At 44.2% G+C, this 17,140-nt stretch overlaps 1 protein-coding gene across 10 annotated transcripts in view; it reads right to left on the bottom strand.

Moving 5' to 3' along the window:
- Positions 1-16,421, bottom strand: part of PCDH9 (protocadherin 9) — a 737,830-nt gene extending 721,409 nt beyond the window's left edge. For 6 of the 10 annotated variants that reach the window (XM_028728400.2, XM_028728401.2, XM_077927786.1 and 3 more), the window contains exons 1-2: positions 15,624-16,420; positions 11,183-14,340 (exon numbers count right to left, since the gene is read on the bottom strand). In XM_028728400.2, the coding sequence (XP_028584233.2) occupies positions 11,183-14,218 (3,036 nt within the window). In that variant the 5' untranslated portion in view covers positions 14,219-14,340; positions 15,624-16,420. Of the gene's footprint in view, positions 1-11,182; positions 14,341-14,994; positions 15,110-15,623 lie in introns of those variants that run through there. The other 4 variants (XM_028728398.2, XM_028728399.2, XM_028728406.2 and 1 more) reach the window with 3 other exon arrangements.
- Between the last annotated feature and the right edge of the window lie 719 nt (positions 16,422-17,140).

The following is a 17,140-nucleotide window of genomic DNA, read 5'->3' as shown; positions in this document are numbered from 1 at the left end:
ACAAGGCCAATGCTTTTTCAGTAGAACCAATTTACGAGTCTAGGTATCTGCCATCAAGTGTTGGAGCAAAAGCGAAGAGAAATTAACTGACATGTTTTCATGTGGCATTTCGGATTTTGTAGCCAAGAGCAAAATGCACAAATCTTGCGTTAGTTAATAATGGCAGACGGACTCATCTGTTCCAGAAGAGGGACCATCTCCCACTGAGGTGTTTGTGGTGGACACTCCTTCTTTGGAGGTTGTTTAAGAAGAGGTTGGAGGGCTACATGGGGGTTGGACTAGATGCCCCTTGGGGTCCCTTCCAACTCTACAATTCTATGAGGAGTTTGATTTAATATCCCGCTTTATCACTACCCTAAGGAGTCTCAAAGCGGCTAACAATCTCCTTTCCCTTCCTCCCCCACAACAAACACTCTGTGAGGTGAGTGGGGCTGAGAGACTTCAAAGAAGTGTGACTGGCCCAAGGTCACCCAGCAGCTGCAGGTGGAGGAGCGGAGACACGAACCCGGTTCACCAGATTACGAGTCTACTGCTCTTAACCACTACACCACACTGGCTCTATGTTTCCATTCCCTCCATTTGGAAGGATGAGGTATTAGATTATATGCTGGAGCTCTTGAGCGAGCCTTTGTTAGTGCACTACTGGGCTAGATGGAGAGTCTGACCACTTCCTATGCTCCTGTGTAAAGTGTAGGGTTTTCATTTCAAGCATAGATGAGAAGAGCCTGCTGGACCAAGCCTCTGTTCCAGCATCCTGTTCATCACAGTGGTCAGCAAGATGCCTATGGGAAGCCTGCAAGACAGACCTGAGTGCAACACATGATTCGCAGCCACTGGTAGGAGGCAGCACATTGCCTCTGACGCTGGAGGAAGATCTTTCCCCCCTCCTGTACATTTTGGAAGAAAATATTAGAGTTGCTACTTGCCTGAAGCAAAATGTCAAGGCAAATCTGTACAGATTCCTGCTTGGGCAAAAAGGGAGCTAAGAGAGTTTCAGAAGACTAGCAGAATTGTCAGGATAGGGCACCACTCACATATCCCTTATTTTATATCCCCACCTTTGTCCAAAGCAAAATATAGAGAGAGTTTGAGCCTTTGATGACATGTAGGTAAGCTAAAAAGAAAGATGTTGGTAAGTCTAATGACATTTCACAAGGGAGGTTGGGTTGGGGAAGCGGCACATTCCTGCCTCTGATTTCTAAGGTGAATTCGCATTTAGGAATTACACCGCAAATACAAATGTCTGATGAGGTGTCCGTCAGACTCACAGAATGCTAAGGCATTTGTTCGAATACCTATACTTCTAAGTAGTTATGCATTCCCCAACCCTGCTATGTTCATTTGTCTTCTCTCTCTCTCTCTCTCTCTCTCTCTCTCTCTCTCTGTGTGTGTGTGTGTGTGAGAGAGAGAGAGAGGGAGGGAGAGATATTTCCAGGCACAGCAGTGCTGAGAAGGACTGATCAGCCATAGGTCTTTCCACAGTTCTCACAGCACCTTCAAAAACACTGCTTTTAGAAGAAATTATAGCAGCTGCAATGCAAGGACCAACTTCTGTATTCACTGTTCAGATCAGACAGGCAGCTTCCTGTGGTGGTTTTTTGCTTTGCCCTTGGCTGCAGTTGTGCGTACAAGAAAATGCACTCAGCTGTAGATGTATGGTTTTGCCCATCTTCTGGTTCCTCTGCTACCAAGGCAGGTATCTGACACGCGCATTAACAGCAGGTGGGTGGGGTGGGATCGTCACATTGCTCATTGCCTTAAAATAAGTACTGGCGTGCCCTGGCAAAATTATTTCAGTGACTCTATGGAAGATCTTGGGGGTCTCTCAGAAAATGGATCTCCTGGGGGCTGAAACTCTGTGTCATTTCTGGGAAAGGGAGCCCCACCCCTCAACTGCTTGTGATCATATCACACTGTGTGCAGTGGCGTAGCGTGGGTTGTCAGCACCCGGGGCAAGGTAAGTAATTTGCGCCCCCTAACCCGTGGATTTGCGCCCCCTAACCCGTGGATTTGCGCCCCCTAACCCCAGATGTTGCGCCCGGTGCGGCCGCCCCCCCTGCACCCCCCACGCTACGCCACTGACTGTGTGTCACTTTTGTCTGGAATTTTGATTATCACCTTCGATTAATAAAACTCACTGTAATCGAGCAAGATGATTTTTCAAAAGGTATTTTTTAATCAAGGAGGGAATCTGAGGGGGAAAATAGGAACTGGGTAGAGGAAGCAATTAACTGGGGAAGTGGAGGCGGGATGACAATTGACGTTGGGGATTGAGAAAATACAATATGTGGTGGGAGAAACTGAGGAAGGAGCAGTTCATTCAGGGGAAATTTGGAGGAAAAGCATTTGTGGGAATTGGGGAGGGGAGGTAAATTCTGAGAGGGGGAAAATAGAGTAATGAGAATGTGTGTGTGAAGGGGAATCAGGAGAAAGCAATAGCATGGAAACAGAGCATGACGCTCTGGGGTGGGGGTGGGGGGCAGAAAAGCAGCAGAAAAGAGCTTAAGCTGCATTGATTTCAGGAAGGGAGATGGGCTTAACTTACCTATTGAAATTAATGGGACTTACGATGCTGCACTTTGGCTGGACTGAAGCTCTGCGTAAGTAAATACTTCCAGTGAGGGAAAACCTCCCTCCTTGCTGTACATGCAGAAAATCTAAAACAGGCCACCTTAACAATGCACTGCTGTACTACAGGGAGAAGGGAGAATGTAGGACGGAATACTCGCACAGGAGGAACTTGAGCTGGTCAGCTCTTTTCTCAGCTGAGGTCCTGACCCCAAAACCTCTATTATTGTTGTCTGCATTGCAGCCTAACAAAGATTTATTTAATCACTCTGCCAATACTGCGTGCACATTCCAAATAAAACATTATTCCAAATCAGCACTACTTTAGTTAACTTTCGAATCTCAGGCCACGCTACAGTGGAATTTCAGACAAACCCAAAATATGTGATAAACAGGCAGTGTTTGTAGATCTGATTCAACAGTACTAAGTTCCTTTGCTTTTCTTCTTGCAGAAACACAGAAAGGGGGGCTATTATAATTAGAAGTCACTGCTTGAAAACACAGCTACTTGTATTTACTACTGAATCTTTTTTCTTTTTATTGCTAGGATTCTAAGGAAACCTTCTGTTACTAGGTGCTAGAATATAAATACTGGCTGCCGCTTTCAACTATGGTGCACAACTGGGTAAAAGGTGTGCCTAGGTTCCTTTGAAAGTACAGTGATGCAATTAAATTGCATAGTGTAATACTTAAGATTGAAGAAATTCAGTGGTAAGCTGCAGAGCAACCAGCTTTTAGACATCAAAATAACTTTAGTTGCAATAGTTATATTTCACAAGACGGTGTTGCTATACAGTACACATTACTGCATGTTGCGATTAAAAGAATACAATGGACCCTATTTTTTTTGGTATATGCATTAGGCCTGAACCAGGTATAGTAAGGTACCATAAGTACATGCACAGCGCAAGACAGCGCAGTGCTTCAAGACATGCATTCCAATTCACATTTCAAATATAGATGGAATCCCTTGCCTACTAATCAGGTGACTCACATCTGAATACAGTCACACATCCGGACACACACACAATCTCACATAAATTTTAAAAAGTAATTCACGCATGCCCCACTTTGTGAAATCAAGATTGTTTGAAGGAGAAATACTTATTTTTCACATTATTTTTCTTTTTAGAAAAGCACTGCCAATCCAGAGACTGCCCTCATGTTTGAATTAATGTGAACAGTGCGCAATGTGACCCAGAAGTCGTTTGCTGTGTCCACTGTGCTGATCTTTGTCAATGCCAAGTGAAAACCCAAGATGCAGAAACTGACATTTCTAAGCGACCAGCTCAAGTTATAGTGTTCACACACACTATGGAATATGCATAATACTTGCAAAAAATGGCCCAGTGTAACACGAGAATCAATTTTGGTGCATCTTGATACATTTCAATACAGGAGGAAATTCATCATGCCAACTGCAGCCCATGAAACATATAAGGTAGACCTCCAATGGTTCAAAAATGCTATTGATTTTGCTGCAAAAACAGGAAGCTTGTCATTCACCTGGTTACAAACAATACAAGCCTGCTAGGCTACATCATTTGGTCTGATGAATCAAGAATAACCTTAGAGTACCTAATGGTCAAGGGTACCTTTACCTTTACCTAGGAAAATGCATGAGCTCTCCAATCCAACCCAATATAGTTGTTCTATCAAAGCAACGGGGCATCAGGCAATACAAAGTCATTCCATTGGTTTAGATGCTGCCCAAACTGCTGCCTGTTTAACTGGTGTTAGTTCGCTGGACTTACTCCAAAGTAAGGGAGCATAGGATTGCCTTAGGCTGAAATAATAAACACATTTCCAAGAAAGCAAGACTTACTTCCAAGTAAACATGCATAAGATTGTGCTGTTAGTTGGTACTAACTTTAGCTGCTTTGGGCTCAAGTCCTGTAACGCATAAAGGAGTGTAATAAATACACCTCAAGTACTATTTCCATCTTGAGTGTAGGAACTGGGCAATTGTGCTTAGTTGCTGCCTGATCTATTTGCTTGCAACAGCAGGAAAAAACTTCATGCATCACAAAAATGCGTGTTTTCTATATGTGGAGATTCATCTTACAGGCATTATTTCTAAGTAGGAAATGTTAGCATATAAAGTAGTCCTCAGTGTTATCCTGTCCCACTGAGAATTGACTGAATCAACAACTGCGCTGGAGCAAAGGAGCAGAGGGATCTTTGAGTCTGAAGGACGAGGATACTTCTGACGACAGTGTGGAAATATCTTTGGGGGATAATAGATGCTACATCTTATATGAATTACTATGGTGTCTCTATGTACTCTGTTGGGGTTTGCAGTTTATGCAGGCTGAAAAGTAACTGATACATAAAGAAAGATGCAGAGCAAGAAACAATGTGATCAATGGATTACACAGGAATTATTGCCGTTTACTCCCAGATGAAAAATACCTAGGTGCATCTCTGCCTATTATTAATAATTATACATAAGCAAAACATGAAAACCTATCAAGATGCTGATCCCAAGGTGTTTACGATCTAAAATTGGCTGTGGGCAACAAAGGGAGGGGAGGTAATAGCTGTCTGTCTATAGCAAATATAAACATCAACTATGAACATCACTTTTCACAGAAATATTAAATCCTAGAATTCTGTTTTGCTGTTGAGGAAAACAGTTCGTCCCAGAAAATGTTGAACATGTTGGATCTCATTCTGCCCCAAACCAAATTTCCGCTTAATTTTAGGCCAAGTAGAACTGTGTATTTAAAAAGTTGTCAAATGTAAATGGGTCACTGTTTTCATATCTTAAACATCTGTTGTTTATACCCAAGAAAGCACACTGGGGGCAAGGAAATTAATTCCTCAATTGCTGTCAACTGAGTTAGGGAACAGCAATAAACAGCTTACTGTAAAGCCTCCAGCTACAATAAAACTGCTGTCAATAAAGTGTGGCTGATATGGTTTTGCTGTGCCAGAAAAATATATCCTTTGAAAATGAAAATCTGAAATGGTAACTAGAAGATCCTTCCTTGTCCCTATACACAAAGGAACTCTATTACAAAACTCTGATAGCGCTGAACTCTTAGCATCTTATTCCCTCCCCCTGACACACACACACACACACGTGATGCGATTTAAGAAAGTTATACATTGCACTTCAATGGAAAAACAAACCTTAATGATTCATACACACAACAGAAAAACCACCACATGCATAAAAAAATCCCCAGTGAATTAAAAAAAAGGGAAGTAGGAAGCTTCTTGCAGTATAAACTGAATGCCTTGCTTAGCATTTCTACTGCTGCTATTGAAAGTAGTATTATCGCTTAAGGTTATATTCCAATTTCCATTACAACCCCCTGTTTTCACATGCTTTTCACTTCGTTTAAAAAAGAAAAGAAAAAAAGAAAATCTTTTCAGCCGACATTTTCCATGCTTGGTCTCAGCTCAGAGATGAATTTCTTTAGACAGCTGAACAAAACCTGCTACCTTTTTTTAAAAAAAGAAGAAGTTATATAAGAATGGGGCAATGTACAGCATTTTCAGTCTTAACACAATTTTAAAATCTTTACTTCTTACTTGCACCTATATATATCTGTGTTTGTGCGCATAGATATATATATGGAAGTAATGAGTAAGGTTTTAAAATTGTGGTAAGACTGAAAATGCAGTACATTGCCCCGGTCTTATGCACACACACCAGCAACACAATGCAAGAACATATTTTTACCATTCTTCACTAAACACTGTGGAACTGGAACAGTTATGGCTGCCACATAATGGTTGTTCCACGGCTGTAAGAAACCAGCCTTTTAGTGTGGCAACACCGACAACCTTGGGATGTCCTGCCTATGCGAGTCACGCAAATGCCTTCGCTGTAAGATTTTTGGGCCCGACTTAAACAATTTTAGTTTAGGCAAGCCTATCTATCCAGACATGTAGACGTTGAAATGCTTTAATCTTTTTTTTTTTTTTTAACCATTCTTTAATTTTTTTGTTTGGTTTTTTTACCGTAAATTTTATTATTCCATGTAATCTGCTTGAGAGGTTTTACGACAATCAAGTGGTATGCAACTGTTGCTAAACAAATAAAATAAGCAAATAGGCAAAATCATGAAACCAAAATGTTTTGATTGACAGAACGTGTGGGCCTTCTTCTTTACACAATGCGGTTCCGCTGTGGTTTTCCACAACTGTTCTTTCTGCCTACACTCTTAGTTTTATGAGAATGCTTAACAGAGGTTTGGGTGGTGTTTATCAGCTCTTATAGTAAATATAAGGAAATAAATCACAGTACAACAAGCCACCTGGGAGGGGATTGTGCCTTCTTAGCTTAGTTAACTACAGCACTAGCTTCTTGTCAGGAGTTTTCTGCATTGCTTAAGGGAGCCCTATATTCATTTTATAGTTTCCTCTACAATTATTTAAGGTTCTATCATATATATATATATATATATATATATATATATATGCACCCCATTATATTTTATGAGACACAACATTGCTCAAGTACTCAGTTGGCCCAGTGCCAATAAACATGATGAAGACTAATTAATACAGTTCCTAATCATTGTCGCTCCATGCTGGAATCCTTGCTTTGCAACCTGGAGGATTTGCACTCAACTGCCCATCAGCCGTAAATCAAGGGAAATATTCCATCTCAGGCCCTGCAAGATGGTTTTGCCTTTCCATGGGACTAAAATCAGAGTGTTCAGATTAGCCTTATCCAGTCTGAAAAGCTTGCAGAATTTACATAAAACTTAACAACAGTTCTTGACAAACTGTGCTTAAGATGGAAATGGAAGGAAATGCTTCTGGTCTCTTCCCCACAGCCAATGTGTCCAATTGGTGCGGCTTCATCTAAGGCGGCAATTCCTATCCTTCAGCACCTGTTCTACTCAAAGCATTCATCTTCTCCTTTATGACAACAGAATTCTTTGCAGCTCCCATGCCTCTGGAGGGCCGCAGGTTCTGCTCTTACACTTACACACTTGCATTTAACATTATTGGTATACCAGTTCTAAATACCTTTGCTGACATTTCTGTTAAGGAATTCAGAATAATATTCTAATAAAATAATAATAATAAATAATAATATAACATCGCAGCTCACGAAGTTTAATTGTTAAATATTCTTTATCCTGAGTATTTATTTGCTAGTCTTGCAAATCTGAGGATCAGTCCATTACCTCAAATTAATCAATGTCATCTAGGATTCTAGGCTGGGCTTTTCTTTTCTTTTAAATGTTTTCGTTTACAACAATCCAATAGACCAAGGCTCAGGTGGAATCACTAACAACCTGAACATTGCCTGCTTCAAGGCAAGACTTCTTTAAAGGAATGTGGGGTAAAAAATATAAAACCCAACAGTACTAAAAAAATATTCCCCCTTCACAATAAGGATGATTTTCAAATGTTAGGTTCTTCAGAGCAAAACAAACGGCATTGTCTCCTAGTCTTTAGCTATACTCAGACTGATTACTTAAATCAGGGCTACGTTATTGAGCTTAACCCAGGCAAAGGGTGTGTTCTTGCATATTCCTAACAGAGCAACTGTTGAAAAATGACAGCCGATTTTGGGACTGCTCCATTTTTTTTTTATACAGCTGACTTAAAGGTGGGTGCAAAGATATAGCACAATCTATGGTGGTGAATTCTCCTGCACAAGTCTGAATGAAATAAACCTGATCCACACAAGAGTGCAGCCGTTTTCTTCTATAGCTTCCACTTCTGCAGAGTTTGCTTGGGAGACTCTTCTATGGTGCTACACCCCATATTTAGCCACCTAATGACCAAAATAGAAACTATCAAGAATAATAATGAAGCAGTAAGACACTTACTGCTGCCCTCCAACAACCCAAGACGTTCTTCTCCTGATAACAGTGCATAAAACATGCCAAGTTCTCCCGCAGAAACACCATTGAACTAAATCAGGAGCTATGCAATAGCTTCTTCATTCATTTCAATGGGGTTTGTGCACTTCAAGAGGACTGTGCTATTTGCCAGTATTTTAGGACTACTAACCATAAACTGATGAATGGCCTGAGCAAAACCTTTTGAAAACAAAACTATCTGTTGAGATTTGCACCATGAATTGCAACACTCAATGAAAACCACAGTAACAGTGTACCAGTTTTGATCTATAGCCCGATACTATGGTTATAATCGCGTATCAGCACAGAACTTTTATGAAACGGAGAATCTAGCGTTCATATCAAGCCTTGACATGGAAACCAACATCCATTTAACTACTCACTGGGCAGTATCGCCACCTCAAACCGTATGGTCACCTTTCCATTGGTTAAAATGAAGGTTGCCTAGTTGCTGCTGACAACGAACATCCAGGATCCCACTAGCTTAAGAGAGCACCCTTATTTTGGACTGTATTTATTGATAAGGCAATTTGAAAGCTTGCTGATCTACCAGTGAAAGAAGGTGCTGTCTGAATCACTTTGGATCTTATCCATCCCTCATCACAATCCAATTATGCATCATTAAAAATAGCAAATCCACATTTACAGTTGTGATGCAATTAAAACTGTAAGTCAAGTGTTTATCCTCTCTCCTTTTTTTTTACAATAATAAAGAAGATACAGAGGAACACTTTGCATTTAATTTTCCCTCACCCTGAATCCTTGAGTCTCTTGGGTGGTGCTTACATGCTCTGCCAGGTAAATCGGTTTGGATTTGTGATCTTAATCTCCATTTGACTCCTCAAAGAAGTTAAGACTCATTCTTGTAACAGAGCCCAGGAAAGGAAAACTAAAGTGGAACAGAAGCGCTTAACATCAAAATAATGTGAGAAATCTGAGTAACAAAAATAAAAGATGATAAAGAGGGAGAGAGCACAATCTAATCTCAAGTTCTACTGATATCCAGAGGTTTAACGGTTGGTGAGTTTCATGATTCTGTTGTTGTTGTTATCTGGAGGGAAGTGCATAAATGACTGTGGATGTTATTTTAGGAGCCTAAGATGCTGTGAAATACTTCTGAAGGAGATATCTGTGTGAAGATTTCCCCCTCAAATGTCTTTTAAGGGATTTATTGAGTGTTCTGGGGACCATTACTTCCAACAAGATACTTCCTAAGTGTGGGCTTTAAATACAGTGCCTTGTTATCCAAGATACGTCCAAAAGTCAAGATGCAATTTTGAGAAGCATAACATACAGCTGGGGAAATGGCTCAAGCTAAAGAATGGTCACCATTCACCTCTCCTGGCACAAACCTATTAAAAAGTATCTTGCCCTGTTCTCTTGACTATGGCCCCTGTGATCAGCCCAAACAATCCACCAAAACGCAAGAGAATATAATGCCAACAGCGATATGTGCTTGACAGCTCAAGCCTTAGACAATTGATGCAATGAAAACTAAGTGCTAAGGAGCCACTGCAAAACACGCTAGCTTAACTACCGGTCGCTTCAGTGCGACTGTCATTAAATAAAAGGTTTCTTTGGCTTTAGTACCAATTTGAACCTTCCCTCCCCCATTTCTTATCTGCTGCAGGACTGGCAGCTAGCCAGCCCCAAGCCACATAGTACCTTAGTGCCATCTACAGGCCGATCCTGACATTCTAATTTAGTGGCAAAAGACAAGCACCAGTGAAATGAATTAGACAGCACCGCATTTAAATCTTTATTAGCAAGGAATTATTTGACCTAAGAAACAATGCCCCCACCCCACCCCCAAAAAACCCTAATGCTGGATTTGGTTGAAATACGAATTTTCCTAACATCCTAATCCTTTTTTCATATGGCATGTTTCACAGCTTAAAAATGAGTAATGACGGATCACTTATGCACTATAGTATGAGAACATATTTACAATGGAGTGATTTCTCTCTCTGCATAATTCATGTTTTATTCAAAGCAAAATGCATTCGTTTGAAAGTGTACTTTGGCCATTTTTTTAAAAAAAACAAAACACAAACAAAACAAAAATCCTCTTGTCTAACAGACACAACTTTACTACTGTACAACAAAAATCGTTGTAATTCAAAACAGAGGAAGACTTCCTGATAGCTTAGTTATAGCCTGCCAAACAAACACAGTGCAACACAATCTTTGAGCCTTTGTGAGGACAAAAATTAACCCCCTGAACGACAATAACTTACAAATGTTCCAAATCAGTTTGAAATAAACAAAAACAAAAGAAACTTAAGCCAGCCTCGTGTGTAACCAACTTTTCTTTTATCAGAAGCTAACACATTTAATCCTGAAACGTTCAATATATATGTAGATATATATTTTTCCCTTTGAGTTGAAATTGGCAGACTGAAAAATATGTTTTCTTCTTCAGTAAACCTCTATACTAAGATGTTCTTGACAAACTTCACACAATTGCCTTTAACCTCTGACTAGGTAGGTAGGTGTCCGTGCGAATGCATGAATGAACTTGTACGTGAGTGTGTGCATGTCATTCTTTCTAAAACAAAAAAAGTTGGCAACTTACAACTTTGGACCACCATATTCATTCTAAAAATGCATAGTCCTGCCCCAGAGAGATACTAAAGGGACAGGTATTTCCCCCGCTTGGCTCTATGCATATTATAACTAAGCTAAAATTACAGTGAAAGAAAATATATCCTGGCACTTTAGTACTGGTTGAGTGGGCACTTGTATGCAGTACTTATAGACCAGTAAAAGTGCTCGTTTACCTGTCTGGGTTGCAAGGGGCCCTTTGTCTTGAAGCCTCCTTGGGAACTGCACTCTGAGGCACTGAAGTGATCTGAACTAGTGGAAGAGCGTTTGGAAAGGGTATCACAACCCCCAACAAAGGTGTTGTCCAAAGGGAGTTCCTGAATCACGTGGTGCTTTTTCACCGAGACGGGAGTGTCAGGCTTAAGATGGAAAGCAGACTGTGGAGAGGCAGATTTGTAATGCTTAGCAAGATCAGGGCTGTTAGGCTTAAAGGTGGTGGGTGGGGCTGTGCCCCAGTCAAATCTTCCTATACTTTGCTCCTCCAGCTCAGCTGGAAGGCTAATGGTCCCGTTGATAGGTTCATGAACGGCATCCTCCGGTTTGGATTCCTCAATGGTAACAAAATTCAAGAGGGAACTCTTGGGAGACTTCCTTTTCTTCCGCTTCTTTTTCTTGTTCTGTTTGTTCTCCTGATTGGGAGACATCCACTCTGCCCCTTGCTTGCTCCTTTGGGCAGCTTTGAAGCGGGAGGCGTGGCGGCAGCGGACCAGAACAGTGACAAAGATCACCACAATGACCACCATGGCACCTGCCACAATAGCAATCATGATGGTAAGGTAGTCCTCGTTTTGATAAGGCTGGCTGCTGTCCCCGATGTTCCTGTCCAAAGGTGTTTCCATAGTCCTGCGGATCAAGTCATAAATATAAGAGGCGTTTCCAGCCGTGTCATTGACGTACAAAAACACAAGGACAAGGGTATGCAGAGATTTAGGATAACCCAGGTCACTGATATTGACCACTAATCGATGCAGCCCTACATCAGTAGGAGTAGGTTTTTCTTCCAGGGTAATGTTACCCGTCACCGGATCAATACGGAACAAACCTTTGTTGTTTCCACTTACGATTGTATATTTCAGCTCAGCGTTCATTCCCGTGTCAATGTCAACAGCAAACACTTCAGCCACAACAGAGCCAGGGATAGCAGAGAGAGGCACCAGCTTAAAAGAAGTATTTGAAGGTGGGTAGATGACCACAGGGCTGTTGTCATTAACATCCATGACATTTATAGTGACTTTTGCGGTAGAAGAACGAGGCGGTTGTCCTCCATCGATGGCCTTGACGTCAAAGGTGTAGGAACTCTGCTGCTCTCGGTCAAAAGAAACGTTGGACTTTATAACTCCAGAGTAAGGATCCAGAACAAAGTTCTCATTGTCGTTCAGGATGGAGAGAGTGACAGCTTTATTTTCTCCTGCATCTGCATCAGTCACTGTGATCACTCCTACGGTGCTATACTTTGGTAAGTTCTCCGACACAAAAAACTGAAAATGGTTATGAGTAAATTTGGGACTGTTGTCATTCTCGTCCAATACTGTAACGATTACAGCAGCTTGACTTTGCAGGGGAGGGGTGCCATTGTCTCGGGCCGTAACAGTAAAAATGAACCTCTCCTGCTCTTCTCTGTCAAAGACTCGGGAAGCTGTCAAAACCCCCGTCTTTCGATCCAAATCAAAAAAGGAGGCGTTGGGGCCAAGCTGATAAACAATGTCTGCATTTTTCCCACTGTCCTCATCTGTGGCACTAATAGTTGTTAAGTACAGACCACGGCGGTTGTTTTCGGAAACGGACAGCTCAATTACAGGCTGGCTGAAAATTGGAGGGTTGTCATTTTCATCTTCCAGCTTAACTCTTACTAGGGCGGTCTGGTTCAAACTGGGCTTGCCAGAATCGGAGGCAACTATTTTAAAGCTGAATTCTTTGGTGCCCTCATAGTCCAGCAAGGAAGAGGTCTCTAACAAGTACTGGTTGTCATAAACAGCCTTCAAGTGGAATGGCACTTCTCTCTCAATGAAGCAGATCACTTTGCCATTCACATCAGTATCCTTATCTGAGACCGTAATTAGGGCAATCTTGGTATTGATGGGGTCTTTCTCAGATAAGTACACTGTGCCATTGATGGGACTTATAATGTACCTGAGGTCTATGTTAGGGGGGTTATCGTTAACATCAGTCACATTGATGGAAACAGTTGCCCGGGCAGGTGTAGAGCTACCATCACTGGCCAGCACCGTCACCTTGTGGATGGCAGTTTCCTCTCGGTCTAAGGCCCTCTGAACTGTCACCAGCCCAGTTGTGTTGTTTAAAGCAAAGAGTCTTTTAGTTGCAGGAGCAACCTGGGCACCAAAAATATATCTGATTTCCGCATTGCTTCCTATATCTGCGTCTGTGGCATGCAGCTGGATGACCGAGGTACCTACAGGGGCATTCTCTGGTATGTGGACCTCCACCTGACTCTCTTTAAAAACCGGCCTGTTGTCATTGACATCACTTACTGTGACCTGGAGGATAGCTGTGCTGGATTTCTGGGGGGTTCCTCCATCCTCGACTTTGATCTTCATGACATAGGTATCTTTGTGCTCCCTGTCCAAGTTCTGCTGCACAATCAGCTGAGGCCACTTCTCCCCTTCTGGAGTTTCCACAATATCCAGCCCAAAGACACTTTGCCCATTCAAAAGTTCATAGTGCTGCACCCCATTGAAACCAGTGTCAGGGTCTGTGGCTGACGGGATCGGAAAGCGGCTGTTGATCAGAGTGTTTTCAGGTATGGAGATGTTGATGACAGGGGAGGGAAACATGGGGGCATTGTCATTGGTATCCTTCACAATTATTTTGATCTTGATCAGCCGAAAAAAGTCGTTTGGGAGAATCACCACCTCCAGCTCAAAGAAGCACTCATTCTCTTCAGCATAGGCAGCTCCTGCACAGAGTCTCTCTCTGTCGATTCTGTTGGAGGTGGTAAAGATCTCCCCTGTGGTGCTGGACACTTTCACCAAAGGGGCATCCCCTGCTTTGGAGACCAGTCTGTAGACAAGACTAGCGCTGGTTCCTGTGGCGGCATTGATGTGAGAAATGTTCAGATCCTTTGGTATGTTCCCGATGGGGACGTTTTCCGGTAGCTCCTCTCGGATGGTGTAAATAAGTTCTTGAGCCACAGCAGAATCCAGCCTTAAACAGGCAATCAGGGCAGCCAACAGGTAAAAATCCCTCAGGTCCATGATAATGTGTTTATAGCTCCTTCTCAGGGTTTCAAGGTTTCCACGATGGAATGCTGCTGCCTCGTTCGCAAGGGGAGGACTGCAGGATGCATCACATCAGAGCTCTTGCTTCCAGACAGCCACTGTCAACACAATCACAACAACAACAACAATAAAAAAGAAGTGTTATTGACTCATTTTAACTGACACCAGATGCAACTGCCAAGCCCTGCTCCACGTTTCTGCAACACACTTACAAACACCCGGCACCTGCTTTTCTCCCTTCCTTTCGTCTGTGTGTGCAAGCAGTTCCTCTCCATGAATGTGCCAGTATACCACACATTCAGAATGAAATTAACTAGTTACAAGATTGATGGGAGAGAAGCCGTTTTCTTCTCTCTCATACACACACACACATACACATGTTTGTTCAAATCAGTCCATTGAACTGAGCATACCATGCAATGCTTTCTCCTTCCACGCCAAAATTTAGTGGAAGTTCTTTTTTAAAAAAATGCATAGCATGAATTGTATGCCCACTGCAATTTAAAGCATCATGCATCCTGCCTTCTCCCAATTAAATTACCCAGCTACATTTTCCTCCCCTTCCTCTTGCTTGTGTGTTTTATCCTAGGCTAGTGCTGTAAGATGGTCTAGGATCTCTTAACGATTCAGACAAACTGCTCACACTGCTGCTTCTGCAGTATGTAGCTCTCTGGCTACTTCCCATCTCTATTAACTAAGGAAGACAATAACAGGACCTCTAGTTTCTTCCCCAGAGCCAACCAAAATGTCACCTTTTCCAGATGTTCCAGTGTGCCAGTGTATGTGACTTGCATCTGCCGGAGAAGGTTCAACTTCAACATAAACAGAAGATTTGGGGAGGAGGCAGCCTTGAACCAACTCAGAAGCAGCAAGCCAGATGTTTACAAAGAAAATGCAGAAAGATGCTGTTGGGGGTTGGTTTGTTTTTTGTTACGAGGGTTGTATGGGGGGGGGGGTGATGCAGTCAGTGACACTCGGCTGCCCCTCCGGATGTGTTATTAGCAGCAGCTGCCACACATAAATACTGCAGTCTAATAGTGCTGCTTAAGAAAGAGAGAGAGAGAGAGACTTCTGCTCAGATGCCCTTATGGGAGCAAATAAAGCTCCAGGCGTCCTTATAAGATTGGGGGAGGGGGAGGCGGGGAGAGTTTGGTCAGAAGCACTGATCTGACATCTGCATTAAAAGCTACGCGTTGATATCCGTGATCCTTTCCATTACACTGATGCAGGCAGGTAGGGGCTGCAGAGCCAGCAAACTCGAGCCCAAAGCAACGCGGAGATTCCCCCCCTCCCGTCGGAATATACATTAAAATCAATTTTATTTTTTTAAAAATGCCTCCCCTCCCAAAAAAGAGAGAAGCATATGGAACTTTGCACTTACGTTGCCGCTTTTTCGTGTGCCGATGAACTGCAGCAGCAGCAGCCGAGGAAGGATCCGATCTCCCAGGACCAAGACACAGAGGAAGCCCCGCACAAGGCATCGGGCACCCAGGTAGCCACCAAATTCGTCTTTTTTGGAGGGAGAGGAGAGGTGGAAGGGGAATCAGCAAGCAGCCGGCCAGGCGGGCGCTTCCTCCTCCAGAGCAGAGGTGTTGTTCCTCGGTGGCAAATTCACAACTCCAGAGAACAAATTCACAGTTCCGTCCGGGTTCGCCATGCTTCTCTCGGCGCGTCTCTCTCGTCCTCCCTCCACCTTGCCTCCCGCTCTGCCCCTCCCTTATTGACTTGCTCTTCCTCCTTACTCTGAGGAGGATGACGAGGAGGATGCTGATCAAAGCGATGCCGATCCCTCTCGCGGCGGCGCAGGCGACACCGCCGGCTCCCCAGCCCCGGCCAAGGCGGCCCCGCAGCCCGGCGCTGAGCGCGCTTCTCCTCCGGATCAGGGCATGCCCCGCTCGGCCGCCCGGTGCCCGCGCCTGGCGCTGCGCTCGCCTTCCGCGCCGCCAGCAAACTGAGCGCGCAACTTCTGTCCGCAGAGCCCTCGCCTTGCCCGGGACCTCCTGGCGGGGGGCGAGGCTGACGGGCTGGGGGGCTGCCCCGGCGCGCGGACCTGGAGCGGGCTGTTGCTCGGCCGCGGAGGCAAGGCAAGGCAAGGCGGGCGGCGCAGGCTTCTCCTCCCGTCTCCGGCGCGCGCTGCCTCCTTCGCTCGCTCTCCCCTTCCTCGCTCGCTCCGAACTGGGTTTCTTGATATAACTCTCAATAAGCCCACAGGGAGGGCGGGCGCAAAGCCTGCATCGCCCTCCCCCTCCGCCGAGCCGGATTGGCCGGCGGCGCGGGGGCGGGGCCGAGGGCGGGGCCAGCGCGGCGACGGGCAGCCGGGCGAGCGGGCCAGTTGCTCCGGCTCCGCGGGCCGGGCGGCGGGCGCTGAGGCTGCCCTTGTGCAGAATGGCTGGTCGGGCGGCGGGGTGAGGCGCACGGGCGCCCGCTCAGGCGGCGGTTTTCAGCCAGCTCTTTTCCTTTTTCCTGTTCGTTTCCCACTCTTACCTGCCTACCTACAGGTTGGGGGGGGGGAACATTCGGCTCCTCTGAGCGCGTGCAGAGTACCCTTCGCCTCGGACGGCGACATGGGGGGCGGGAAATGGCAGGTTAAAACAAAGCCTGAGTGCAGCCAGGAAGGAGTTGGGAAAGGCTCTGTTGCATTAGCTTGTTGGTGTTAGTCGCTGTGTGGGACCCCCCTCTGCTACTTCTCCTTCTTAAAACTGGTTTGGTTTATATTTACATAAGAACAGCTTCTCGAATGTCCTCCCATCCCTGCTTTGCTCAGACTTCTTCCATAGTTTGAGTACAGCAAGGAGGTAGAGTCAGGGGTGGGACTCAGGTGACCTGGGTCTCCTCCAACTCTGCAGTTCTGTGATTCAAATACTAAAAGTTTGGGGTCTTTTGTTGTTGGCATCCGTC

Source organism: Podarcis muralis, chromosome 4 (assembly GCF_964188315.1).
Source record: "Podarcis muralis chromosome 4, rPodMur119.hap1.1, whole genome shotgun sequence".
NCBI lineage: Eukaryota > Metazoa > Chordata > Lepidosauria > Squamata > Lacertidae > Podarcis > Podarcis muralis.
Note: the sequence above shows the minus strand (reverse complement) of the source record. Positions and strands in the feature narration are given on the sequence as shown.